The sequence below is a fragment of the Xiphias gladius genome, chromosome 14, assembly GCF_016859285.1.
Source record: "Xiphias gladius isolate SHS-SW01 ecotype Sanya breed wild chromosome 14, ASM1685928v1, whole genome shotgun sequence".
Lineage (NCBI taxonomy): Eukaryota > Metazoa > Chordata > Actinopteri > Istiophoriformes > Xiphiidae > Xiphias > Xiphias gladius.
The window spans coordinates 17,389,954-17,415,692 of NC_053413.1; the positions used below are offsets into that span (position 1 = coordinate 17,389,954).

Here is a 25,739-nt window from a genome sequence, read left to right on the forward strand (position 1 = left end):
ATTTGATGTGTCCGCAGTGAATTTGGATGCTCAGGGAAGAGTAGGAGGAGCCCCAGAAGCTTTGATTGTTTAGAAGGACTCAGTATGTCTTTGAAAGACGGGCTGGTGGTGGGACGGACATCCTCCTCTTCCTATGGACCAATGCACCTTTATTGCAGGCGGTCAGATTGGTCAATTCTGTGGCTACTCCACTGCTGACTCCACCCCCTCTGTCTCAGTTTCCCTTCCTATAAATTCCCGTTTGCCTTTGTCTTTCAGGCTTGACTAATTGTCCTTGTTTGTACCTCTTTATTTGAATTCAGTCATGTGTTCTTGACTCCGTGGGCTGGGTTTAGGAGAATCATTCCGCCATTTGCCACTTAATTAAGTCAGGGTTAGGATCCATTGCTCAACGGAGGGCTGAAGGGACAGAGCTCTAATAGAATTATAAAAGAGGCCTTTCTCTACTGTTAAGGCTGCCTTTATCTAGGTGGGCTCTGCATGGGCAAATGAAAGGGGACACCAGGAATCCCATTTTCACTTTAGACTCAGTAAGCATTTTGATGTTTGCCCAAGATTTCTTTCAAATAAAACTCAGTGAAAGAAAGTTAAACAATGATGGTCAGCTGTGAGATAACTTTGAGTGATGGTTTAAGTTTGTGGTGAAGCAAACACCGCTTGTTTTTAGTGGAAAGAGACACAGGCATTTTTATTGGGAACTTTGAGCTCCCCTCTGTCCCCTAAGCAACAGAGAAATTTAGAACAAGTATGTGCTCAAGCCAGGGTGGTGTCTGGTGCCCACGCCTGTATATGTGTGTGTGTGTATAAGAGTAACCATCAGTTCAGTTTCCTTAATATCCCCCCATGTTGCGAAATTTCACTCTCCTTTCCCTCTCCACCCCCCCACCCACCCCACTCTGGCCAGGCGTTTTGACATGCTAAATCTGCTGATTTTATTTTTCTTCCTCCTGTGGTGAGGAAGTGTCCTTTTCAAGGGTCTCAGTTTTCCCCCTGACTGTCTAAACCCTAAGTCTGTTTGGATTGTTTTTCTATTTCAAACAAAAGACAGAGGGGGGATTACCATTTCACTTCCTTTCACACTCTTTCTTTCAAGTGGCAGCAGCTGGGGAATTTTTAAAAAACCACTGCTTGGCTTTTTTTTTTTTTTTTTTTTTTTAAGTGGACCGTCTCTAAAAAAGCACTGTGGTTGAATTCAGAGCTCAGCATCAGCAGTGAGTTAGGCCTTTTCTTGCAGGTCTTCAGGGCTGGTTTTGTAGCAGAGGCTAACAAAGTGTCCTCAGGGCTCCTTTCTGAGATGTTGACGTCTTCTTAATGGCTCTCCTCAGCCTTTTTGTTTCACATCTTGGTGCTAACTTTCTGCCTCATTTAGCTCATATCAATTCAATGGGCACTACAGATTCAGCATCTCATTCATGGTCTAGCTTTCTGAAACAAACCTTTGGACAACAGCTCTTACCGATTATTTTTAATCATGCTTACATTTTTGTTAAAAGTTGTACATTTTGCCTTGAGGGTTACTTCATAGGCTATAGAGTTTTCAGACATGCTTTATCCTCTTTGGCAGTAAGAGAGACACTTGTTTTCAAAGGGTTCACCGGAAATAAGAGGGGAGGGCAGAACAGCCCCTTCCTGCCCTGAGAAGTCTACTGGTTCTAAGGGCAATTGATTTGCTAACAGGCTTGTCCACACATAATTACTGAGTAGGGATTGATGGAGGTCTTACACCATAAAACCTCGAGACACTGCAATTGCCGGCCATTAGGACTACATTGTTGTTCACATAATAACCTCACCCTTAAGAAAAGATTTGCTTATGGCATAGCAGGGTAAAGAACTTTCTCCTCCACATTTTCCTCCAGGTCATAACAAAAATGTACCCATATGCTCATAGAAATAATAGCTTTAAGACCATTTTGAGGTGTGGGTGAAGTTTATAAACTTTATTAGCCCCCAGTTGTGTTTTGCAGTTAATCAGTTTGTGGTCGGGTGCTGATAAAGGCTTGCCCCTTTTCCATCACATCCTTGATTCCCATAGTTAGGGCCAGTGCCAGGCTCCTCCGTGCAAGACGAACTGCTCTGTGAAGTGAGTCTGGCAGCTGACATATGATTCTGAAAATGGCTGCTGTCTGTGGTGAGTTGGCAGCCCTGACACCTAGCCGCTGAGGTCGTAATCAAGGAGAGTGACTAATGTTGAACAGGTTACAATTGTTAAAGCGGCTGCTGTATTTGAAAATGAGCTATTTGGGGACCTACTTAAAGGGCCGTTTCACCCAAATGACAAAATATTTTCTAATATTTTAAAATATTTTCTTACTTATCTCTGGTGGTGTTAAGCCTTGCAGATAGTTTTGGTTTTAGTCTCTGTTTTTCAGATTTCGCTGAGATTTCTGCCCTTGCCCCAATACCACTTTTTAAGTAGTGGCTACTTTTTCATTAGATAGTTTTTTCAGCTAGCTCAGTGGATTATCTAGAGTAACCAGGACATTGTTTCAGGAAAGAGATTTTGTTGTTACATTTTTTTTTTTTTTAACGGATAAGGCAGGCAATATTCTATATTTTTCATATTATCAACAAATCCCATGAAAAGACCAACAATGTACAACGAAGTATTGTCTGTGTTGCCAAACTCCGATATACTTTAGCTTGTTCCTCTGTGTCATAGACCTTCATTGTCCAAAAACTATTAAAACACATCAGTGAGCCATACTGTAGTAATGGGTGATATCTTCCTTCTTAATGACAAACAAGGGTACTGTAGTTTATTTTGAGTCAATCCCATATTCAGCTGTAAATGCACTAGTGCATCAAATGTGTATTAATCCAAAGCTGAAAATAGTCCAAGAGAAACTGACTTTTTAGTCTTATTTGAGTAATATTTGGTTTAAAAAAAAAAAAAAAACTGTGAACCAGTGGATGTGAGGCTGGTTGGTTTTGGTTTTTTCATAGAATGTGTGGGCAATGAGAAAAACATAGAATAATGGTCTTATTTTTTAAATGTCATTTTTCAAAGCAACACAAACAAAATTATATTCCTCTTCACTGTATTGAAGTGAAAACGAAAATCTCAAAGATGAATAGCTCAAAACCTGGGCAAATAAAACCAAATGTGTTTGCGTGGCGCAATACTACTTCCGTAATTTGGGTGAACCAAACCTTTTAATACATGATGATAAATAGATAATTTAATAAGTACATGTGATGTTCCTTTGCTCATCTAAAAGGTTGATTTTGGTAATTAAGTCGTAATCTTTGAGTTTGTTTTCCCTGTGATTATGATGAAATAGAATTGAAGTGAATTAGACTGTCAGTTGGAACTTGCTGCTGAGCCTCGGCCCATTGATGGAGAGTCCCATGAGAGCCTTGTCACTCTAGCTAGCGTCGCCGCTTTAACTTCTCCGTACAAACCTTCTCCTTTCTGTCACTCACCCACAAATCCAAACAACAGCCTCTTTTTCCTCCCCTTATCACACCAGCTGACAGGGTCAGAGGGTTAGTGCCACACTGGGCATGCTCAGTCATTCACATATTGATATTGATTTTTTTTTTTTCTGTCTTTCTTATTTGGACAGTTTGTATGTGAGCAGAGAATGAAACGGAGGTCAAGATGGAGAGCATTAGATAGAATTCTGCCTGGCGAAAGAGGATGGAGTCTTCTCTCAGTCTCTATTCTCTGCTGCAGGCTGGAGTAAAGGAGCCCCACATCCCGCTGTCCCTCTCTGGCTGCCATTCAGCCCCATCGATCTGACTCAGAGCCCAGCCACCCCAAGGGAGACTGGGGCTCGTAGACACACTGCCTCTTTTGTGGAGGGGATACATCAACTCAGACTGACAGCCGACAGCGCTGATAAAAAAAAAAAATACGTCCCCATCCTTCCTGTATTGTCCGCAGCAGACATGCTGTTCAAGATGTGTAACCTTTAGAAAGCTGGCCAGGCTCAAAGCGTCTTGCTGTCGACTGTAATCACTAGAAAGTGGAATATTGCCCAAAGCGTCACACCCTTTGGCATTCTCTCATCTCTCCAGCCTATCTCACTGTATTATTTCCCACTGTGATAGTAGAGTCTAGTGGCTTTCCTGTGCTCTAATAATTTTGAAATGTCACTCTCACCAGTAAGTCTCTTAGGCCAATTATTGTAATATTTCCCTTGTGTGTATACATTCTTCCCTTTGTATATGTTTTTGCCTATAAATCACTGCCTCTGAATTATGAGATCTGCATTGAAAGTTCTTGTAGGCTCTAAATTGCACATAGCATGTGCATCATGTTGCACATTGCCTGACCTGTAGCGTCCCTGTCATTTCCTTCTCTCCAGGGAGGAGAAGGAGCGCTGGATCCGAGCCAAGTATGAGCAGAAGCTGTTCGTGGTGGGGCTTCCCCAGTCGGACGTGCCCCTGGGACAGCAGCTGCTTCGGGCGGTGGTGGAGGATGACCTGAGGTTGGTCGTGGTGCTGTTGGCCCACGGCACCAAGGAGGAGGTTAATGAGACCTACGGGGACGGAGACGGTCGCACCGCTCTACACCTATCCTGCGCCATGGCAAACGTGGTCATCACACAGCTGCTCATCTGGGTGAGTGGCCTCCTCTGACTCTGAGGGGAACAGTCAGAGGTGGAAGGACACTGTTATTGTTTGCATTTACTGTTGGCCAAGTGAAGTGGGACTTTAAGTGTGAAAGGAAAGATTGCCCAGCAGCCAGTTAACCTCTTTAACCTTGCCAGATGTCCCAGCTTGTCAGTATAAACAGGACAGGCCCGTAACCAGGAGGTTATAGATCCAAATCACCCCCAGATACGACAAAAAAAATTGTCTAAATTTTTGGAATCAACTTACTAAAATAACTGTCTCAGAACTTTCTTTCTCTTTTCTCTATAATTAGTACCAGATTCCATAGGTCCTTCCAACAAACGTCCTATGAATTTACTAGGAAATTACAGACCCATTAAATATAGCATTACCATCTAATTGACAATCTAAATGCTGTTTCAAATTTCTCTCTAATCTGCCAGAAGTAATATTCTTGTGGAGAAATACTGAATCCTTTGTTTAAAGAGTTGTCAAATTTATAGATACTGAGTCTGAAAATAATAGAATTGTCCTAAACAATACCCAACATTTGTAAGTCTTTTTTAAGTGTAGAATGCCAACTTTGATAAAACCCCAAAATCCCCAGACCAACTAGAGAAGGCTGCTTCGTGTGTAAAATGATGAAAAAGGATTCTGGGATATTTCTATGTGATGTTATGGTTGGGCCATAAAAGCATGACATCAAGGGATTGAACATTTCACAAATTTAAGCATCATATATACTGCAGTCTTAATGCAGCGTTGGCACAAGCAGTTACAGTGATATTATCGTACTACGTGGTAAAAATGTTTATTTTTCCAATTCTAATGGAAAAGGAAAGGAAAACATAAGGGGAAAATTGTGGTTCCAGATGGTCACAGTATTAATATTTTCTTTTGTGTGTGTACAGATTTCCACCAGTTTTTTCAAACAGAGCAGATTGTTTTAAACCAATGTTGATAGTCGCGCAAAAGTTATCAGTTTGGCTGTAATAAGACACTGATCATTTAAATTCACAGGAAACAAGGTCTACTTTCAACAAACACAGCACCACAAATGATTCTGGTTGTCAAAAGTGAAGATAAAAATGGAATAATGGGGAAACTCAAATGAGCTGCTGATTTTAAACTGAGCAAGAGCCTGAGTTGCAAATGATATTTTGAAAATCCCATTTTCACACTGATATTTATATTACAAATTTTTTTGCACTTGTTGCCTGTTTTTAATATTTTAAATAAATTCCCAGAAATTTCTCTGAAATTCCCAAACTATGTTAACTCTAAATCTTCCTGAGCTACCATTTACACCTTTCATTTTCACCTACAGTATGGTGTGGATGTGAAGAGTCGGGATGCTCGTGGCCAGACACCGCTGTCCTACGCTCGGCGAGCTGGCAGCCAAGAGTGCGCAGATATCTTGCTTCAGCACGGTTGCCCCAACGATACAAGCACCCTGACCTCGGTGCCCACGCCCAACATGAGCCGCCGCAACCCCAACCCCAACATCAACAACAACAACGCTCAGTGTGAGCTCAACCGCAGTATCAGCATCATGTAGGAGCCAGAGAGCAACCGCAGACAGACATTAACCCCCCCATCTGTTTCCAGTACTTCCTCCTCTGTTTCACACTCTGTTACCCAGAATTAGTACCAATGGAGAGATATCAGAAGTGATGGACTCATTGTTGATATTCCACTACGCTGAAAGAAGTGGGTGTGTGGGGTTCGGACATTGTACATTGTTTGTTTTATATTATTATTTTTTAATTGTTTTGTTAGTTAAATTCATTCAATCTTGGTCTGAAATGATCATGACCAGCTTTAAAGCTTTATGTTTTTTAAGCGTCAACCAAACAAATGACTTACTTTGGCATTCATACCTACACTACGAAAAGCATTTCCTTAATGCTTGAACATTTCCTTTTATGTCTTCCCCTTCTGCGGCGTGAACTGCTTTTATAATGAGTGTGAATGAGAAACTTCCTTCAAATTTTCAAGTCTAGTCATAATAACATAAAACTGTGAGGAATAGTTTTAGAAATGACAAAACACTGATGTGGGAAAGAAACTAAATCTTCCATGATATCAATGGCTGTTACAGCTTTAGTAATGATGCATGTCTTGAACACAGCTATCAAACTCTTGACACACTATTCATACACAAAGGCAAAGCAATTATAGTTGGGAGAGTCCAAATGATTTAGATACTTAATTCTCAGGAAAATGGTTTTGGATCATCATAAAGGAGTTGATTGCAGAATTCCTGTGGGGTTAAAGTGAGTCATTTCCTTAGCCACCCTTATCATGATCCTCCACTAAAAATGTCCATGACTATAAAGGAATTAAGGGGCATAATGTTTTATGACCATTCAGCCACATGGCTCTATAAGCGTGCCTCTTCAATCAGAATTCATTCAAATTCAAGAGTTTGATTGAAACAGTGAAATTGTACCATTATGATGTCTTTGTTGGAGTAATTTTCCGATTGACTAGATTGTGTTGATAATTGTTTGACATAGATTCACATAGTTTCAAACCATAAGCGTACTGGAATATCCGTTCACCTCCTGTGGCCAAAGGCTGTAAAATTGGTACTCTTGAGTTCATTTCCTCTATTGTTGCTGTGAAATACATATATGGTACTGTGTGTGTACGTCTGTACATACTGTACGACACGTGTGCTTACGTCTTCGTCTGTGACCGTGTGCAGCAGAGAGCGACTGGGCATTTTTGTTCATAAACATTGGAGAAAGGACACTGGAGAGAAGACAAATACCTACAGTGAAGATTTGGGAACATAACTGTGTTTTAATGTACAGACCTCTGTAAAAAGTAGTTCTTGGTCCTTCACCTTATTCCCTATAAGAACAGTTTGAACTTACTCTGACTTTTAGAGTCCATAAAAAAAACAACCCTCTGCTTTTCCTTAACTCTATATGCCCTCCGCCATCCTGAGAACCTGTCAGCCCAAAAGCAGGGAGTTAGCATACAAGTAACTGAAAAGAGAGTGACATTTAGGGATCAAAATAAGCAAGGAGGTTCATAGAGGGAAGTATAATTAGTTTGACTGTCTTTACATTAATACAAATGTACAGTATTTCACAGACATGATAAGCCCATTCATTTAGTAAATAGGACTTGGGCAAGAAACTAATTCAGGTGGAGGTGGCACTATGTCTACAGTGTATTTTCCAGTGTATTCAGCTGCCATTTTTAAGGTTTTAAACCGTCTTGATTTAATGGGTTTACAAATGCAGGATGTATGTTTACAGAGCAAGTTATTAACTTGGTACCTTAAATACCATTTTTGTTGTTGCTTTACAGTGTTTTTGTTTTCCACAGAAATTGAAAAGGAATAGGTGGTCAAAACAGAAATGTGTGAATCCAAGAGCTAGCTAAATGTTGAAGGAAACATTTGACATTTTGGGAAATATGCTTATTTGCTTTCTTTCTGAGAGTTAGATGGGAAGGTCGATACCACTCTCATGCTTGTGCGTTAATTACAGAGTGGGAGCCAGGAGGCAATTAGCCTAGCCCAGCAAACAGTTAGTCTGGCACAGCAAAGCACCATGTAGTTCCCTCTAAAAACACAAATTGTCATTTTTTACATTGCTCTTTTTGTATGAATAAAACGAAAAAGATATATCATATGAATTTGTTAGCTTTAGAGGAGCATGGCTAGATGTTTCCCAGTGGTTCCTGTCTTTATGCTAGCGAAGCTAAGCTAACCGCCTCCTGGCTTTGACTCCGCACTTACCACACAGACATGAGAATGGTATCAGCCTTCTCATCTAACTCTCAGAAAGAAAGCAAATAAATAGATTACTCAAAATGTGTGATACTTCCTCTTAGGACATCACACAACCAACCACAAATTTAAGCAGATACCTTCGAATTTACCTGTACTGTACTGTGGTACTGGCCTTATTTCTGATCTTTACTTGACCAAATTATTTCAAGTACATTTCAGTGTACGAGGAGATTCCTGAGAGGAGTTTAATGTGTACATTCATTACTGGATCATTATTAACATACTGTAGATGCTGAAAAAACACTACAAACTGCCTGTTTTTCCCCCAAACACAACAAGAAATGTACATATTAGCTTAATGCTTTTATCTGAAGACAAGCTCGTCCTAGAGAAACAAACTGAACTGGTTTTTGGTCCTCTTGACCCACGAACCATATTTTGATATGTTGTTTTCGTTTCTACTTAGGCATATTTTTAAGGTACTTTTGTTTGGTCTCAACATTAACCGACCATCTTTGGTACTTGTGTATAATGATGTACATTTGACATATTTATAATGCAGTATGTAAATATCTGTTTGTTTTTTTTTTGTTTTGTTTTTGTTCAAGTTAATTTTCCTATTGTTATTCCTTTACGTTCAGAACGTGAAACAAAGCAAAAGCTAAAGAGTAACTTGTTGTATGCTTGGATGCTTGGCTGACTGTTGACCTATTAATAAACACTCAAATAAAACGATGTAGCCTTCCCTGGATTTAGGGAAATCGACGTATTTTTCTTGTGTATGTGTCATTCATTCATTCATTATCCAGCATGCTCCTATTGCTTCTGTACCTGACCTACTGAATCCTAACAGAGGAGGTGACACTCCCTGCAGAATCATTTCAGCAAGTACTGCCATTTCATGTTCTCCCCTTTTGCATCTTCCCTCATCGAACCTCCTGGAGAAATTCAACCTCACTGGAGCAGACTCAGTCCTGTTAGTGTGACCCAAAGAACTCAACCGGGCCTCTCTTGAGGTAAGTAAAGCAACCTCCCCATTTCCTGCTTGTGGGACCCCCAGCAGTTGCTGAAAGAGGATTAAGATAAAGAGCCGGGCTTAGTGTCAGCCAGCACAACACCATGGGGAAAAGTGAAAGGTCTCAGTGTTCAGAGGAGTCAAGCCCTTACTAATCCACTTCTTATTTCCTGCTAATCTTGTCTCGGCATATCTTCATTCCCTTCCTCTCTCTGTTGGCTGGCATTGTTTGTGCTTTATTACCTGGTTTCTCTTTAGTTTTTCCTCTTCCTCCCTTGTTGCTGGCTTGACATCTAGCCACAATGCACAGTCACGCTTAAAGGCCCTGGAAACGTATTTTCTCAATCAGCTTCTTACTATGAGCAGTTGGGTCCTACGTGAGCTCTTTTCTGCCAACATTAGATAATCTTAGGTCATTTCACATTAGAGATTAATATATTTCTTTTAGTCGCTGGACATGTGGATATGTGACAAAAAAAAGTCACATATCCTTGCACTAATCAGGATTTAGTTACATTTGAATCTGAATCCAGTGACAGTTCTTTATTTAGACAAATAGAGAAATTCTGACGATTTGAAGCCAAGTATCAAGGGCTTTAAACCTGCATTAACTGTTTTTTGACTTGGGGCAGCAGAAACAAACTGTAAACAACACTGACATCATCACCTTATAAGTTCATATGTCAAACCTGTTTGTAAAGAGGTTGCCTATTTACACATCCAGCAGACATGAAGCAATATTAATATTTATTTGGAGTTTTGTTTCTGGCCACCTGACACCTTTAAGGCCAATATTCACTCTCCTTTTTGGCTCTTGTTTTGGTCTCCACCATCTCTAAGGCAATATCCGGCTCTTTAGCTGCTAAATGCACTATGTTCACCAGTTGGCCATTTGGTTCTGGGCAAGTATCATCCAGTGAGTTTTGAAAGCTTTTCTTCCTCCTGGACACGACTCTGATGAGAGAGCCGAGAGTGAACCAAAACAGTAACGTTTTGGGCCGGAAAACCAAAACAATTAGATAAAATATGCTAAAAATGCTCTAGCAGTTAAGGAGAACTGCAGAGTCATGTGATACTTCTCTTTGAGTTTGTTGGTACAAGTGAGCCCTTTCACATAAACCTAATAATGTGAACCATTGTTCATATAAAATGATTGATTATATCAAGTCTTAAGTGGCTTTAAATGTCAATAATGTGAGGCCTTGCTCCCACTAACTTATTATGATGGCCATTTATTCTTCGTCTCCTGCAAAATATGACCAAAAAAAATCTGTCCTGTAATTTATTAGCATGCCACATGTCTTGGCAGACCCCGGCCACTTGTGTTTGTTGTGGTGAGACTAGAGAGCTTGCTTGCATCGCTGTGTGTTTTGATATTTCATCAGGGCCTGCTAAACAGTGAGGAGGGCTCACTGCCGCCCACCTCTTCTCAGATAAATTGCCTCCAAGATTGCAGAGGTGGGTCTGAGGCTGATGGATTGGTACACAAAGACCTGACGAGACCATATTTGCAAACATTAAATCCATATTTCCATAACATCGAGGAGCTGCTTGGCCACAGGCCACTTTAACAGCCTGTTTAGCAAGCAGTCAGTGATGTGCATGGTTTTAACATAAATGTTGCTTTAAGGTGGCGTTGAGCAGCGGCGTGTCTTACATGCTTGTTCCCGTCTGCCTTGATTTGGATAGGTTACTGTTACTTCCTGTTTTTTTTCTCCTCCCATCATCCTTGTAACCTCTTTAACCATTAATTATATCCACTCTGCTCTTTCCATCTGACCATCTCTCCTTTACTGAATCCCCCCAGACTGGAACATCCATTTATCAATTTCAGCTCCATCATGCCCAACCAGTACATCCATGTTGCACCCTGCCCTTTCTGACTGCCTCAAACTCATGTCTACGTTCTCATTTCCATATCCTTGAACCTCTCACTAATCAGTGGATTTCAGCACATCTCTGCCACCTCTTTCTCCCTCCTGCTGCCAACCGGGCTGTTTCATACCCAACATGCTAGCTTCCTCTTCATCCTCCTCTCTCTCCTTTGTTTTACATAAACACTCTGTTCCCATCACTCTCTCCCATTCCCCCTTTCTCTTCTTTCCATTCTCTTTCTCTCCTCTTCCCCGTTGGCTTTTTCCTGCATTTCTCTGTTAATTTGCCTGAGAATGCATTAGCTGTAATGAAGGCTGAGGGCCGAGGGAATCCTCCAGGGTTCCATTAATCATCCCCCCTCAGACAGGCAACCTTGATTACAAGTGGCAAGAAATTCATTAGAGCCGAGCCTCTGACAACTCTTATCTCCGCCACTAGATCTGACTCATTAGGCAGCCAAATTAAAGCTATGATGGCCCTGATGAAACTCATCGCTTGTTTATCTTGTGCGATTTGATGCATCTGCCCATACATCACTGTAGCCACGACCGTCCGGACCCTCCCAAGAAGTCAGGCCTCCAGTCGGCGCAGAGCAGCCTGCACAATCACACAGCCAGCAAGTAATGAGGTCCCTCGCTTTCCCCCTCTCTCTCTCGCTCTCTCCCTCTCTCTCTCTCTCTCTCTCCCTCTCTCTCCAGGTGGAAATGTGGAAATGGTTTAATGTCTTTGCTGGAGAGACCTTCTGATATTTCAATTTGTGATTCAAGTAGCAGAGTGGCAGAATGATACAGATACTGTCTTGAGACTGAGGGTGTTCACTGAAGATGTGTCTTTAATGGAGGAGAGATTATTAAAACTCATATAGGATTAACACATCTAAGAAAAGTCATTCAAAAAATACACCAAATCTGTTATAGCCATTCATTTATTTAGTTTTTAAAAAAAAAAAAGGAAATTCTGCAAATTGCCACCTTTTTGAGTTTATAATTTCACCAATTTAACAAATTTAGAGAAACTCAATTGCTAATAAAAGTGGAATTAAATAGTCCCACTCACAGCACCTTGATAATGACAACCAACATGAAATTAGTGTCTGAGCCGTGTCATGGCTCCTTATTGTCATCTCCACCATGCAGCTCATGGGGACTGAAATAGCCGTCGCGCTCTGGCACAACATCGTGGAATTGACCATCTATATTAGTCAGCTCTTGGACCATAATAAAACTTCCACTGCTCCTTCACACGATCATCACGCCTTGAATCCCCATCCAAGTGTCACAGTCTTGATGAATGAGGTGGACAGTGAAATAAACTTTACTACTCATGGGCGCCCAGGTCATGTAGTGTCTGTTTATGCTCTGAGGTCAAACTGAGATAAAAATGTTTTCATTCCTGTGAGGCTTGAGGGAAACGAAATGTAAGATAATTATGTGTTTCCAGCTGTATTCAAGAAGATTTTTTTATAGATCTGGTTAAGTGAATAAAATATTAATACTAATAAAATATTTGAAGAATCTCACCCCATCATCATACTTCAACAGGTGCTGCTGCAGTGGGTTAAACATGGCTTGAGGCCTGAGTCTATTTTGGAAATGTGGAAACCAATCACTTTCTCCCATCTGAGGTGAAGTTAAATTATTCCAATATGAGACTTTTCTGGAAACAGTTCAGAGAAACGGCATAAAACCAGAATCAAGCATATGACAGGTTGCGTAAAAACATCAAGACCGCCTTTCCCTTTCCTGTAATAGGATAGCTATGTGGCCAGACATTATTTTAGTTATAGATAATTTTAATATTGCTGCTCTATAATTTTAAATTGCCATGTAAGTTTCCATGTCTGGTCTGAGTGAGCAGGCCATGGCATTTATTTGCTTATGTCACTATCTTGCAGATGAGGTCTGTCACTGTATATAATTATGTAGCTATAGGAAATAATTGTATTTATTAGCTATAGGCTTTTATATCCATCACTACCATGTAGTTATTTTTTAGAAGCTTATACTCCACAACTTAAAAAAAAAATCTTATTTCAAATATATCAAAATTCATGAAATATTCTCCAATTGGAGCATTAAACCTCATTCTAATACAATTTTATTTTGTTAGAATTCTCTACAGGTATCAATATTTATGAGTAACTATCAAATCAAATCTCTCAAGAAATTACTTCTACAAAGAAAATTACACATTATTTAAGAAAGGTCTTTTATCCATTGTGTGATACACTGTGATATGCAGCAGAAACAACACTTTAATCTTCATTAGCGGGTTTTAAAAAAACATACATACATTTAAGCCTCAATAAGCGTCTTATTGAATTAGTGCAGAGTCCCTTTTTTTTTTGGTTTGTTTTAGTTAAATAACATTTTTATCTATCAGATTAGAGAGAGCTGCTGTCGGTTTGCTTCTCTGTAGTGACTGATAGAGAAGTTCATTAGTGTGTTGAATGTGCTCAGTTTAATGAGGATCCATCAGTCCACTTGAGACAACATGGCCTCCTAAAGAGAAATCAATCCCTGCTGCTATTTAAAAAAAAAAAAACAACAAACATCTACCTTTCTGGTCCTGATGTTTCTGGCATAGCAAAAAAAAGAATCTGTTACATGATGTCGCATCAGTGAACTTTCAAATATCCACGCGGAAGCCTTTTAAAAATAAAGGATTAAAGTATCACGCGGATTTTCAGTGAAAGCCTTCGTATATTGGAAATTTATCAAAAGATGTTCTCATTATAAAACTGAAAATTTTCTCTTCACGATTAAAAAAGGTGTTTGTTTTTGTTAATTTAGAATGTGTTAAATAATATCAAATTAGCCGCCTGCCTCCAGCTTGTACTGTTGTAAGCTATTCCTATTAGGTCAAAATTTAGTGTTTAGGCCACATTTTTCTTTCTAACAGGAGAAAATAATTCCCACACATTTTTCACAAATACTAAAAACATTGCTATTCTCTACCCTCTCGGTAACAATGATTCAATCTGGATTCCAACTTTCGTATAAAGCGATTTATTAGGTCAATATACTTTACAGTTGTCCCTTGTTTGGTAAGCATTTCCTTCACATCTTTTCTTATTTTTTCACAAATAGCTGTCAAACGTGGTTCCTACAGTTGCCAAACAAATGTAAAAGGTTTTAAGTTACATGCAAAGGTGCTCAACAAATCGTACGAAACACGAAACAAAAATCCAGAATAGATTCCACCAAATGAGGACATGCACATAACCAACAGAACATTTTGGCCCTACATATAAATACTTAGAAAATCTTTACATCCCATCTCGTAGTGCCCATTTGTACCAGATTTTACCCATTTATATTTACATATTCACAGAACAATAAATAAAAATGACAGCATATTGCCAAGTAACTGATCTGTCTGCGAGCAAATCCTCTTCTCTGCTCAGTCTCACCTCTCAGACAGAAATACTGAATCCTCCTTGTGCTTCATGCGTTCAACAAATCAGTGGAACAAAGAGTCAGCGTAAGTGTTTTTTTCATTTTGTTATTCAGATTTTCGGCTGTCATCTGAGTTCATGGCCTGCTCCCTTGCTCTATTTGTTGATGCTGACTCCTCACCGCAAACCTGTTGACGTGCACAGGGATGGGGACGACGATTTTGGGATTTCGCACCGGCTCTCCCGACCGGTTGTTGACGTTGCCGGCCTTGATCCGTTTCCACTTGGCCCTGCGGTTCTGAAACCAAATCTTCACCTGCACCTCGCTCAGTTTAAGTGCGTGCGCGATCTGGGAGCGCTCAGTCAGAGAGAGGTACTTTTTACAGTGAAACTCCTTTTCAAGTTCGAGCAGCTGCTCGCTGGTAAAAGCTGTTCGTCTCCTCCGGCTCTTCCCCGCCGAGCTGCCGGTGGGCAGCGCCTCCTGCGAGCCGGCCTTTAGCTTGCCCTTCTGCGACATGGAGCCGCAGTTGTTGCCGTCCGAGAAACTTTCGTTCTCGCTGTCGGCGGAGCTGTCCTCGCGGTCGCTGCAGGCGGCGTCTGCGGATTTAAGGTCCAGCTTCTCGTCGTCGGAACTGTACAGTTTGGTCTCACCTAAAATGGGGAGGGGGGGAGCGGAAGACACGCAGTCAGACCGAGGCGTTTGTTCACGAAAAAAAACCCCCCCACCGTCACACAACGTTTTCCCTCTAGACATCCGTTCACCGCCTTTTGACTGGGCTGGCAGAGCCCACAGCCGACAGACGCTGGCCGAAAAACCATTCAAATGTTGGTTAGAAGTCGCGACAGCAGCTGAACTCATAATGTCCCGTGGGTACTTTTCTCTGCAAGTTTCCACCGGTGGCGACTGGGCTCATTTTCTGGCTACTCTGTCAAGGGGGCAGTTTTAGTCAGTCCCTCGGCAAAACCGTTCTCCGGAAGTTCTCCTAAAAAATGCCGGTGACATGCTCCCCAACTCGCTGTCATTTAAAAAAAACAAAAAAAACGATCAGCAATTAGAAATAGCTTCGATTAAATCTTTAAATAATTGTAACTGGGAGAGGAGTTGTCTCATTCCTTAACTTCCGTCAAGTTGCCCCCCCCCCCCCCGCCCCCACCCACCCACCCACCTGGATATAGGCTGCGTTGGGTGTTGTGTCATTAATATTTCTGTCATTTCTGTCAGGCAAACCTAGTGTAAGACGGGCTTCCCTTTCATGACCCCCACTGACTCAACCGCTCCTCGGAGACCAAAGCCTTTCGTCGCGCACCAACGACCTTCTGCTTCGAGGCGTTTTTGCGTACAAGTGGTCACCCTCGGTCGCAAGCGCCATGGGCTCTGAGAAAGCGACAAAAAAACAAAACAAAAAAACCCAAACAAAAACAAAAAAACAGCGCGAATAAGCGGGGAGGCCGAGCTTACCTGATATCGTCTGAAAAGTTTCCGAGAAGTTCAGCAGCTCGGAGCCCTTGTCCCGGCTGTGCAGCTCCTCGGAGTGCGGGCTCTCCTGCCTCCTCGCTCCGGGATCGGCGGCGCTTAAGCGCGGACCGGGGAGTTCCTGCGGTGGGTAGAAACTGTCCGGCGGATCCGAGAAACTTGGCATCGTTGTGGTGAGCGCGACCATGGACGGCACCCCCTGTCCCAAGCTGGCACAGAACGTGTTGGTGAGCCGTCCCGCAAAGGACGCCAAGGGCGCAAGTGGAGGTATACCGGATGATAAAGGCGAGTGGGATAAAGCCTGCGGAATAACCAAAGGTCTGTACGGCATGAACATAGGATAGCCCGTGTAGAGCAGGTGTCCCGGTCTGGGCTGAGGGGTCCCTATCAGGGAATCGATAGAAAACGCCGTCCCTTGGCCGCCGGGTCTCTGCATTTTGCAGGTTAGCACTTTTTATCTGGTGGACGCTGGAAAAGCAGAAGCCCTCTCCGCGGCGACGCTCGAAAACTTTCAGTTGGATGACAGAGTGGGCTGAAAGTAGATCCGCTGCCGTGCTGTCATCCCTGGGAGTGGACTGCCGCTCCGGATCTCTGCGCCCTATATGCCTCGGTCAGTGGCGGCGCTTGGTTGTGTGCCCCGCCGCTAGCTTTTTCCCTCTTATTTGTCACACACTGGGACATAAACACACGCTCTCTCCGTCTATCTACCTACCTCTCCCTTCTCTGCAACGCCTCCCTCCGCCCCCTCTCCCGTGCACCGCGTGTGCGCGCGCGAGCGAGAGAGAGAGAGAGAGAGAGAGAGAGAGAGAGAGAGAGAGGAGAGAGCGCATTGGTTATCATCTGCAATACAAGAGGAATGAAAGGGGGGTGTTTCCCTGGGGGCTCATCCATCTTCCTCAAATTACGCTTCATTTCCTTATTCAGCCTCTGACTTTTTGGCCGTCTTGAGAGGCGGTAGTTTCCCAGTGGAGACCAAATAGACGGGTCGCACCCCCAGCCCTCCTCCCCCTTTTGCCAGGTTTCACCATTGACTGCGAGACGGTGTGAGAGACTGCTCCAGCCCTTCCCCTTCTATAATCGTTGACCACACCAACCCAATCAGCTATTATTAATTTTGATTGATGATAAGTAATTACTCTGGATTCAAGGGACAGCGTAAAACAACGGTGGCTTTTGTTGAAATATTGGGGCCGATGGGCATCAGAGTCAGGAGGGAGGAGAGGCAGATGTTTCTCCGCTCCCTGTCCTATTCTCCGCGGCTAAAAACAATGCGTTTGGCTTCAGAAAAAGAAGTGCTGCAACAATTGTTCCCTGGAGAGAGATACTCGGTGCGAAATTAGATTCAGATAAAGGGCGTTTATGCGAGGTCAGCTACAGTGTGGACACGGACACACGGTGGCCAAAGTCAAATCTGACTGGATTTCCACTTTGTTTGAACTCGGGGGATTTTTTTTTTTTTTTTTCAAATGCTGTGAATCATAAACTTTAACGTCTCTTACCGATCATCTGTCCCTACATCTTTTCTCTCTCTTTTTTTTTTTATATAAATGAAATAACACACACGTTTTGCTTTGCGCTTTGGGAGTCTTAACTCATCCCTGATCAGAAACGCATGTGGAGAAGAAGAAGAAGAAAAAAAAAAAATCACTTTTCTATCTACTCTAAGCAGTTGTTTAATCGCAGATCATTTCACCTTTTAAATGGCAATGGGAACTGATGATGATTAGCCCTATTGAGTCCTGGGTGCCCGGGCTCTCCAACTGGTCGTCTGATTGCATGAGGACATAAACATATCACCGCCGACTCTGATTAGCAGTGGAGGGGCCAGGCCAGGCTAATTCTTATAATTGCAAGTGACTTCGGTAGCACCCCTCTTTGATCCACTGAAACCATCTGCCGAGCTCCTCTGCCTGTCTCTCGGGGAGGATTCCTGATGTTACGGTGCTGCTCTGCACGCTTGTTTTTATTTAACGAATTTCCGGCACACTTTTTCAATGGCCGAATGAGATTTACACGTAAAGAGGATTCATAATTTGGATTTATTTTTCTGACTTTTTTTTTTCCACGTACGTTTTACACACGATGGCCGAGATAGATTCAATTTAAAAAAAAAACAAAAACAAAACAAAAACATTTTAACGGTCAAAGGAGTTGATTGATAAAATCAGGCCTTAGAATAATCCTCATTTGTAAATGTCAGATACATATGAACATAAACAGATTATCACCTGAAGTGAACTTTTTCTTCGCCCATGACTAATGAGTGAGAATGAGATGTAATTATCTCTTTTTTTTAAAAAGTTTCGTTGGCGTGTGAAAGGTTGTCATGAACTTTTTAAATCAAATGATCAGATAAAAGATTTTCTGCCATTTCATAATAAAAGCACACATTACAATCCGTCCAAAACCTGATTACTCAACAACATTTCAAACTTTCAAGTTATCTTCGTAAACTTAAATGTCGCTCGCATCCAATGGCTCATGGTGTGTTTTAAATATATTTTGCATCATGATTTTTTTTTTCCCCCGGAAAAAACGCAGCGATGGAAAACAACCAGTAAACACCAAGCAGCAGACAACCGGCAGGAGCATGAGAGAAGAAAGAGAGAACATGTATGGCAACAGGAAATAACGAAAGAACAGTGACTAGGTGACACTGCCTACGGTGGAATATTTTATTTCATATCAGGCCTAATTTTGATATAAAACGCCTAATTACAACCAGATTGGAATAATAATTATTCATGCAAATATTTGATGGCAGTCCTCAGTGTAAAACACGTCATTACTGTGCGCATAACATCAAACTTTGAAAAATTATTATGTATAACAATACTAGCAAGTTGGCCTGTTTACTATCAAGTGCAGAAGTAAAAAAAAAAAAAAAAATGTGATCACATAATAAATAGAATATAAAACGTACAGTTGCACACTTGCTATATACTCTGTCAACTCAAGGCTATAGCTCCCTCTTGTGGTGTAAAATCAAACATCTAACTGAAAGCTAGATCTGCAATCAAAGTGACAGAAAACAAGTCATGTTACATGTGACAAAAAATATATTTAAAAATATCCAGACTATTGATGCATACTGCTACACTCTCTGAGTATTAGTGAGTATCATTCTACTGTGAACTGCCTCTCCCTCCTCACATTCAGCAGCACTCAGTCTTCACCAGTCTTCACTAGGCCTGCACAAAGCGCTTTCAGTGGATATAGCCCCTGTACCCCAGGAGCAGGTAGTTCTTGATGAAGGTGGGCAGATCAAGTTTAGGGACCACCCTGTGTGCTCGGCCGTCCAGGAAGCTCCTGAGTCTGCAGCGGGCCAAGTGCTGCAGGGAGCGAGGAGTCAGTGCCAAGGAGAAGACTGACTCATAGAACTCCTTGTGTTCCTGATTGGGGAGAAATAAAAATGAACACAAGTCAGTTTAGGGAAACTCAATTTATTTAAGACCTAATGAATTTAAAAGAGTTTTGCTCTTTTTTGGGCATGAAAAGACCACAAATAAATTAAAGAAGAGGAAGAAGATAAAAGTTAGAGAAATGGAACATTGTTACAGTATAGAAAACATAAAATCCAAAAACATTTGTCTTGAAACAAGCACAATGGTTAAACCCTCCTCATCAATTGACAATTTACAGCGCTTGCCTTAAACACCTCTGCAGAAACCGACTCAACCCAGGTGTCTGTGACTTTGAGGTGACTGTAGGCGTTCAGAAGAACCTCGATGGTACATGGAGATTCCGCGCAGTACTTCAAAACCTGAAAGAAACACCACAACACAGAGCAAAGCAACAGGATTCATATAACCATAATTTAAGTTCATGAGCGAGCTTGTGAATCAATAGAACTGAAGAAATAGAGTAATTAAACACTTGTGAAATGAACAGATTGGTCTTCCCTCCAGGGGTTTAACTGGAAATTATGCAATTAGTGCTAATTAATCTCCTATTAACACTTGCCTAATTAGGAGCCAGGCATATTGTCTAGTGCACGTGGGTTCACTGATAGTTGTAGTCTGTTTCCCACAGAGAGTGCAACACTTCATGTTGTTTCAAGAAATGGGAATGATTTGAATGGGAAGTTGCGAAGTCTGGAATGTTGCAACGAACAGTTTAGTGGTTCAAGACTCTTACTCAAGGTGTTACATGTGCAGTACTGGCTAATTATGCAAAAAGGGCCACCTTGATGAACAGTTGGTTCACACTGTAAATACAATATACAACTACAAACCAATCTGGAATGCATTAGCCCGTATTACATGCTTGTGCACACATTTTCTCCTCTACTACTTTTAGGTAACATGTAGCTTTTCATTTCCTACCCTGGGCAGAGATCCAGGCCACACCCGAATAGAGCCATGGTTGAGCAGAGCACGAACAATCCTCTCTGGGTGATGGGAAACCTTGTAGGACACCACCTTCAGGATGTTGTGCATGGGAGCTTCACCACCGTAGTCCATGTTGTTAACACAGGCACCATTAGCCAGGAGCAAATCCACTATGTCTGGATTTACATTCTTACAGGCCATGTGCAAAGGAGTGTGTCTGTCCTGGTCCATAGTGTGGACATCAGCCCCTGCCCCCAGCAGCATCTGGCACACCTTGAAGTAACACTGGAGGTCCTGCACCTCCTGTGGCTGAGAACAAGCAGCGTTCAGGGGTGTGAGACCCTCTTCGTTCTGTTTGTCCACAGTAGCTCCGTAGCACAGGTAGAGCTCGGTGTGGTCTGAGAGACCGTTCCTGGCTGCCACATGTAAGGGAGTGTCATTTTCGTAAACAGTGCAACCATTGATTGCTGCACCATGCTGAAGGAGATATTTGGCACATCTGCAGACAGAAATAAAGAACCTTGTTTTTCAGTAGAACGCAAGCTGTATTCCCATGTTTACATTAGATCAGTGGTTCCCACCTTTTTATCTGACATACCCTGGCAGAGATATCAGATGACCTCAAGCACTCCTTCATCTCCTCCTATTGTGTTCCAAATGTGTTCATTAAAATTGATTTCAAACTGGAAGTCATTTCACACCATCAAACGTGGTCGTTTTTGTCAGTGGACTTGATTAGAGTCTACTTTGAGTGGCAGAAGCTCCACATTTATACATTAATCCAGCACTTTTAGCTATTAATTTCACCTTCTCTGCTGACCTGCCAGCTAGTTTTCAAGAATTCTCAACGGCAGCAGTTCGTTTTAACAGTGAGGCTTTGTGGAGTAACCCTTGAAAGAGGAAATAACACAATCTTCCTCTAACAAAAGTTGAATTCATTAACAATAAATGCACTCTTGCTCAATTCAATAAATCCAGGGGTTTTGCAGCTGCAGCCTCTCTTGGCCTGGTATGACCAGTAGCTTATGACAGCTAATGTTAGCTAATATAAGAGAACTTTGGGGTTTTGCAGCTGCAGCCTTTCTTGGCGTGGTATGACCAGTAGCTTATGACAGCTAATGTTAGCTAATATAAGAAAACTTTGGGCAGACCATTGCCATTCACAGACTTTGAATAGCACATTTTCCTCTTACAAAAGTAGAATTCATTAGCAATAAAAGCACCTTTGTTCAATTAAATACACTCAGGGGTTTTGCAGCCTTACGAGCATAAGATATGGTCTGGTATGACCAGTGGCTTATGGCGGCTAATCTTAGCAAATGTTCCAAAATGTTTTGAAAAAATTGTTGAATAAGTGACATTATTGATTCAGTTTTCTGACTTGCTTTAAGGTGTTATAACTGTCTCCTGTTGGTGGGAGGCTGTCCTGTCGTAGCTGGTAGCCACTGGTTGTTGTGTCATCAAGTACAGCAAAGTTCACATGAATTCGTAATGTTATTTGTGTATTTCCACAAATAGGATTATTGATTATCTGAATCACTGGTCTACTCTTTCTACTTTTATTCCTCTCTACTCACTCAAGGGATTCTGGGCTTGTACAAACGTGCAGAGGCATAAGGCCATCTTCAGAGACAGCACTGGCGTTAGCGCCGTGGATCAGCAGCAGTCTGGTACACTCCGGCTGGCAGTTTTCACAGGACTCGTGGAGGGCAGTGGTGCCACCAGGTGCTAGGTCTACGTTGGCCCCGCGTTGCAGCAGGAGTTTCAGGCAGTCCGTGAAACCTCGACCAGCCGTGATGTGAAGTGGTGTGGTCAGTTCCTGCTCATAAGTCAGTGACCACAGTCCTGCCAGTAGGGAGTACAATTTTCAGAAAGTCAATGCTGAGTTTAAGCCTTAGGACCACTGTAAATAAGCAGACATGTCAGATATAACTACTGCAAGAGTCCTGTTTCTGTTAAACAGAGCATATAGTGTAGAGTAATAACATTTCAAAGTGTTTCTGATTATACAGTATGCCTCATGAGAATGTCAACACCTCTCCCTGATGCAAAGTCCCTTGAAGGGAAACAGTGAACACAGCTTTAGAATCAAGGCACTGGAAAACCTACTCAGGCTTCTGTAGTTAAATCTGAAGTTCCTCCATTCCTCTATGTTGCTGGTGTCATAAATGGCATCAATAAGATATCCATACTCATCGTCATCCACAATGCTGAGAATCGTCAGCTCATCGCCAACAAGTAGAGAGTTCCAGAACTGTAGGACAAAACCTGTGGACTTGGCTGTGGCGATCACATCACTGCGGTAGGTCTTTGGTTTGTGCCACTTAACCTTAGGTGCTACATAAGCCATACTGGATCTAACTAGTATGATTTTTTTTTACGTTTTAATAGTGTGTTTTCTCCAGAGTGAAATAAGCACTATGTCGGTTGTTTGTGCAGACAGGGCTATTTCAGGAGGGTGTTATGTGATATTTTGTTTGACCCGGTGATCCTGGCCCGTGCAGTGGCATCAGAGCCAGTGACTGGTGCGTTACAGATCACCTGCCCACTGATTCAAATAATCCACTGAAGTCAGTGGAGGACTGACTTGAATTTAGCATTCAAGGAATTTAGAAGCGACACATTCTGGTTACAAATATGAAAAAATACAGTACAATACAAAAGCCCATTTTATGTTTTCTAATCATCTAGAATTGATTGACTTGAAGTCTTGAATATCAATTTCCAGTAACTCAATAAGCTACTGCATGTGGAAACTGACTCAAAATGTTAGTCTTTCTCAAAATAAGAGAGCAAACTGCTTATTTACTCTTCAGTGAAAGGCCACAAATTAATATCTTAGGGATGACTACTAAGTCTGATTATGTGATGGACATATGATGGTTTCTATAAATATTGCCTTGTGTTCTGTGTCTATAAATATTGCATCACTGTCTTTAAACATTGCCTGAGGGTGAGAAGCACCAGTTACATGTTGCTTATAATTTTATATTCAAATAATTTTAAAGCAGTGATTTGCTTCTCTATTTCTATATTAACGACACAGAAATTGTCTGTCATTTCTGTTAAAATAAGAAGTACTTTTCAAATTCTGAATTTTGGATGCTAATGTCCAGCTACTAGCTATGCTGTGCCAAATTGTAGGAACTCCTAAATTAATTCCTAATGCAGACAGATGTTATCTCCTACCTTCCCCTCTGGCGACCCAGCGCATGTCCCCTCCCCGTGGCTCAATGATGAGGTTTGCTGTGGATCCTCTAGGAAAGAGGCGCTGCATAGCCTCCAAGTCTCCTGTATATAGAGCGTTCTGGATGACCACATCTTGGCACACAGCTGGTGGAAGGGCAGCGCTGGACCTCAGCGGTTCCCTGTCCCTGGCCTCCTTCTTCAGCATATAGCTCCTGAGGTGATGGGACGCCATCTGCCTCTTGTACTTGTATCTCTCTAGCATGTCCTTGTCAAGTTCAAGAGAACGCAAGGCCATGGGTGTGAAGACAAAGCTGCCTCGCGACATTCTGAAAGGCTTGCCTCATACAGAGAAAAGTGGTTGTGTATGATAAAGTGAGGGAGAACGTTCAAAAAAGGCCCGTCTCTTGGTTTCCGTTGTTGTTTCAATCTCTTGGGCTAATGTCCACTATGTGCCTGCTGGCCGTTCAAAGGGCTGGTTCACAGAGTTGTTTTGATATTCAGTATGAGAACCTCCCTGCAGTGTGACAAGTAATGCTATTTTTATGTCTCACATGCAGCCACTCGAGCCTCTCCTGTTTTTGCCTCTAGCAAAGTTACAGCCATGAACTTTCTCTGTCAGGCTGCAAGTATCCAATGAGTTGAATAAACTCATGTTTTGTAACATCCTGTTTTTCTGAATTACCCAGTCTCTTTTTAGACAACACTTGAACGGGCAGAATATGTTGGTTTTGCTTACTTAAAAAATATTGGTAACATTACATTTGCTGATTATTAAAGTAGTACTTATTCCTGATATATTTAGTGTGTCCATCTCTCCTGCTCTAAAAGAACTGAGCAAGAATAGTCCATATAAAGGGTCAAGTCATTAGATTAAAGCAGGCTTTCACTGTTAAACAATAAACAAGTTCATTTAAAAAGTATTAGCTGACTGAAACATTTGGGCAACTTTTAAGGTCAAATTTTGCCTTGACATTTTTCTTTGAGGAACAGCAAATAAGAATGCCCTATTTGTAAGCCCCTGTGAGTATGTGTTTGCAAAATGTCTTTTTATGCTCGGTATTTTTTTTTTTTTTCAAGAGCCTTAATGGATTTTATGTATCCGCACGGCTCCCTGCATTAGAACATTAGGCTGAATGACTGGCAACCGCTGTGTCACTCTGCCCCACGTGTAGTGTTCTGATGGTGGAGGGATGGCACATAATTAAGCCTCTTAAGCCTACTTCCTAGGCATCTGACAAACATCTCTTTTGACTGATGGACCGTCATTTTCCTGTACTGGTCTACCCGGTAGCAAAAAAAGGTTCCTATCTCTCAACTCTCTAGAACCCAAGGATAGGTTTTCATGGCTGGCAAGGATAACTCAGAATGACTTTTGAGGTTTTGGAAGACTGATTAACTTGCTTTGATATCGCCATCTATGAAAATGTGCTGTATTGAATATACAATGTAATAAAACACACAAATTTTAGGGTCTGTTTATCTGCCTGTGTGTTGGAGTCTATCAAGACACATGCAAGCTCTGTGGAAAACAAGGTCTGCACCACAGGTGGAGAAATACATGATATTTGTGCAGAGGTTTTACCTTCTTTCCCATTTGAAAACACAGAAGCATAGCTGCATCTTATCTATACCTTAACGACTGTTCTGGTATGGAAATCAAGGTCATTTATTTTATGTTACAGTTTGGTAATAGATGCCACATTAAACTGAAGGCAAGTAAGAGTTTCAACTTTGAAAACACACATTACCAGAGAGAGACTAGGAATATTGTTTTTGCGGCTGGAGTACATCCTTTTAAATGATATACATAATGAGTTTATAATATGCATCTGGGCTACCTCCTCTCTACTTTGATGTCTTCCAAATGGCCCGGGTGTCATCAGCAAAACATGTAGGCACTTTCCCGCCTCATTGACTCCCAAATGTATTTTAAATATCATTCCTGGTAACGCAATTATTTAAAACGCTGAACTAAACACTTACTAATGGGGAAAAAGACAGCGACTTCGATAAATTCATTTCTCAAATGGTGGGCATTCATGTTTCTTTTTTCTTTTTTTCCTCTGTGAAGCGGAGGGAACTCTGATGACAACAAAAAACATCAGCAGTAGTAACATCCCCTGCCCTCACAGCTCCCCGTGGAC

The 25,739-nt window shown here is 41.7% G+C and overlaps 3 protein-coding genes across 6 annotated transcripts in view; 1 reads left to right on the forward strand and 2 right to left on the reverse strand.

Annotated features, from left to right (window-relative positions):
- agap3 (ArfGAP with GTPase domain, ankyrin repeat and PH domain 3) overlaps positions 1–9,050 on the forward strand; it is a 118,858-nt gene extending 109,808 nt beyond the window's left edge. For 3 of the 4 annotated variants that reach the window (XM_040143203.1, XM_040143204.1, XM_040143201.1), the window contains exons 17-18: positions 4,314–4,569; positions 5,891–9,050. In XM_040143203.1, coding sequence (XP_039999137.1) covers positions 4,314–4,569; positions 5,891–6,121 — 487 coding nt within the window. In that variant the 3' untranslated portion in view covers positions 6,122–9,050. Of the gene's footprint in view, positions 1–3,569; positions 3,620–4,313; positions 4,570–5,890 lie in introns of those variants that run through there. The other variant, XM_040143202.1, reaches the window with a different exon arrangement.
- Positions 9,051–14,224: 5,174 nt separating this feature from the next.
- Positions 14,225–16,701, reverse strand: gbx1 (gastrulation brain homeobox 1). The gene is made up of 2 exons (XM_040142882.1): positions 16,061–16,701; positions 14,225–15,252 (listed from the first exon to the last, which is right to left on the reverse strand). Exons 1-2 carry the CDS (start codon positions 16,509–16,511, stop codon positions 14,738–14,740), a joined length of 966 nt encoding a protein of 321 aa, XP_039998816.1. The 5' UTR covers positions 16,512–16,701; the 3' UTR covers positions 14,225–14,737.
- A 2,035-nt stretch (positions 16,702–18,736) lies between these two features.
- asb10 (ankyrin repeat and SOCS box containing 10) lies at positions 18,737–24,080 on the reverse strand. The gene is made up of 5 exons (XM_040142852.1): positions 23,596–24,080; positions 21,984–22,251; positions 20,401–20,905; positions 19,725–19,838; positions 18,737–19,467 (listed from the first exon to the last, which is right to left on the reverse strand). The coding sequence occupies exons 1-5, from the start codon at positions 23,918–23,920 to the stop codon at positions 19,282–19,284; spliced, it is 1,398 nt and encodes a 465-aa protein (XP_039998786.1). The 5' UTR covers positions 23,921–24,080; the 3' UTR covers positions 18,737–19,281.
- Positions 24,081–25,739: the final 1,659 nt, after the last annotated feature.

Coding starts and splice junctions, on each gene's coding strand:
- gbx1 (XM_040142882.1), bottom strand. CDS start 16,511: ATGCAGAGACCCGGCGGCCAAGGGACGGCGTTTTCTATCGATTCCCTG. Junction 15,253..16,060: donor AACTTTTCAGACGATATCAG/GTAAGCTCGGCC, acceptor TCCCCATTTTAG/GTGAGACCAAACTGTACAGT.
- asb10 (XM_040142852.1), bottom strand. CDS start 23,920: ATGTCGCGAGGCAGCTTTGTCTTCACACCCATGGCCTTGCGTTCTCTT. Junction 20,906..21,983: donor ACAAGCCCAGAATCCCTTGA/GTGAGTAGAGAG, acceptor TTCTGTCTGCAG/ATGTGCCAAATATCTCCTTC. Junction 19,839..20,400: donor GGCCTGGATCTCTGCCCAGG/GTAGGAAATGAA, acceptor TGTTTCTTTCAG/GTTTTGAAGTACTGCGCGGA.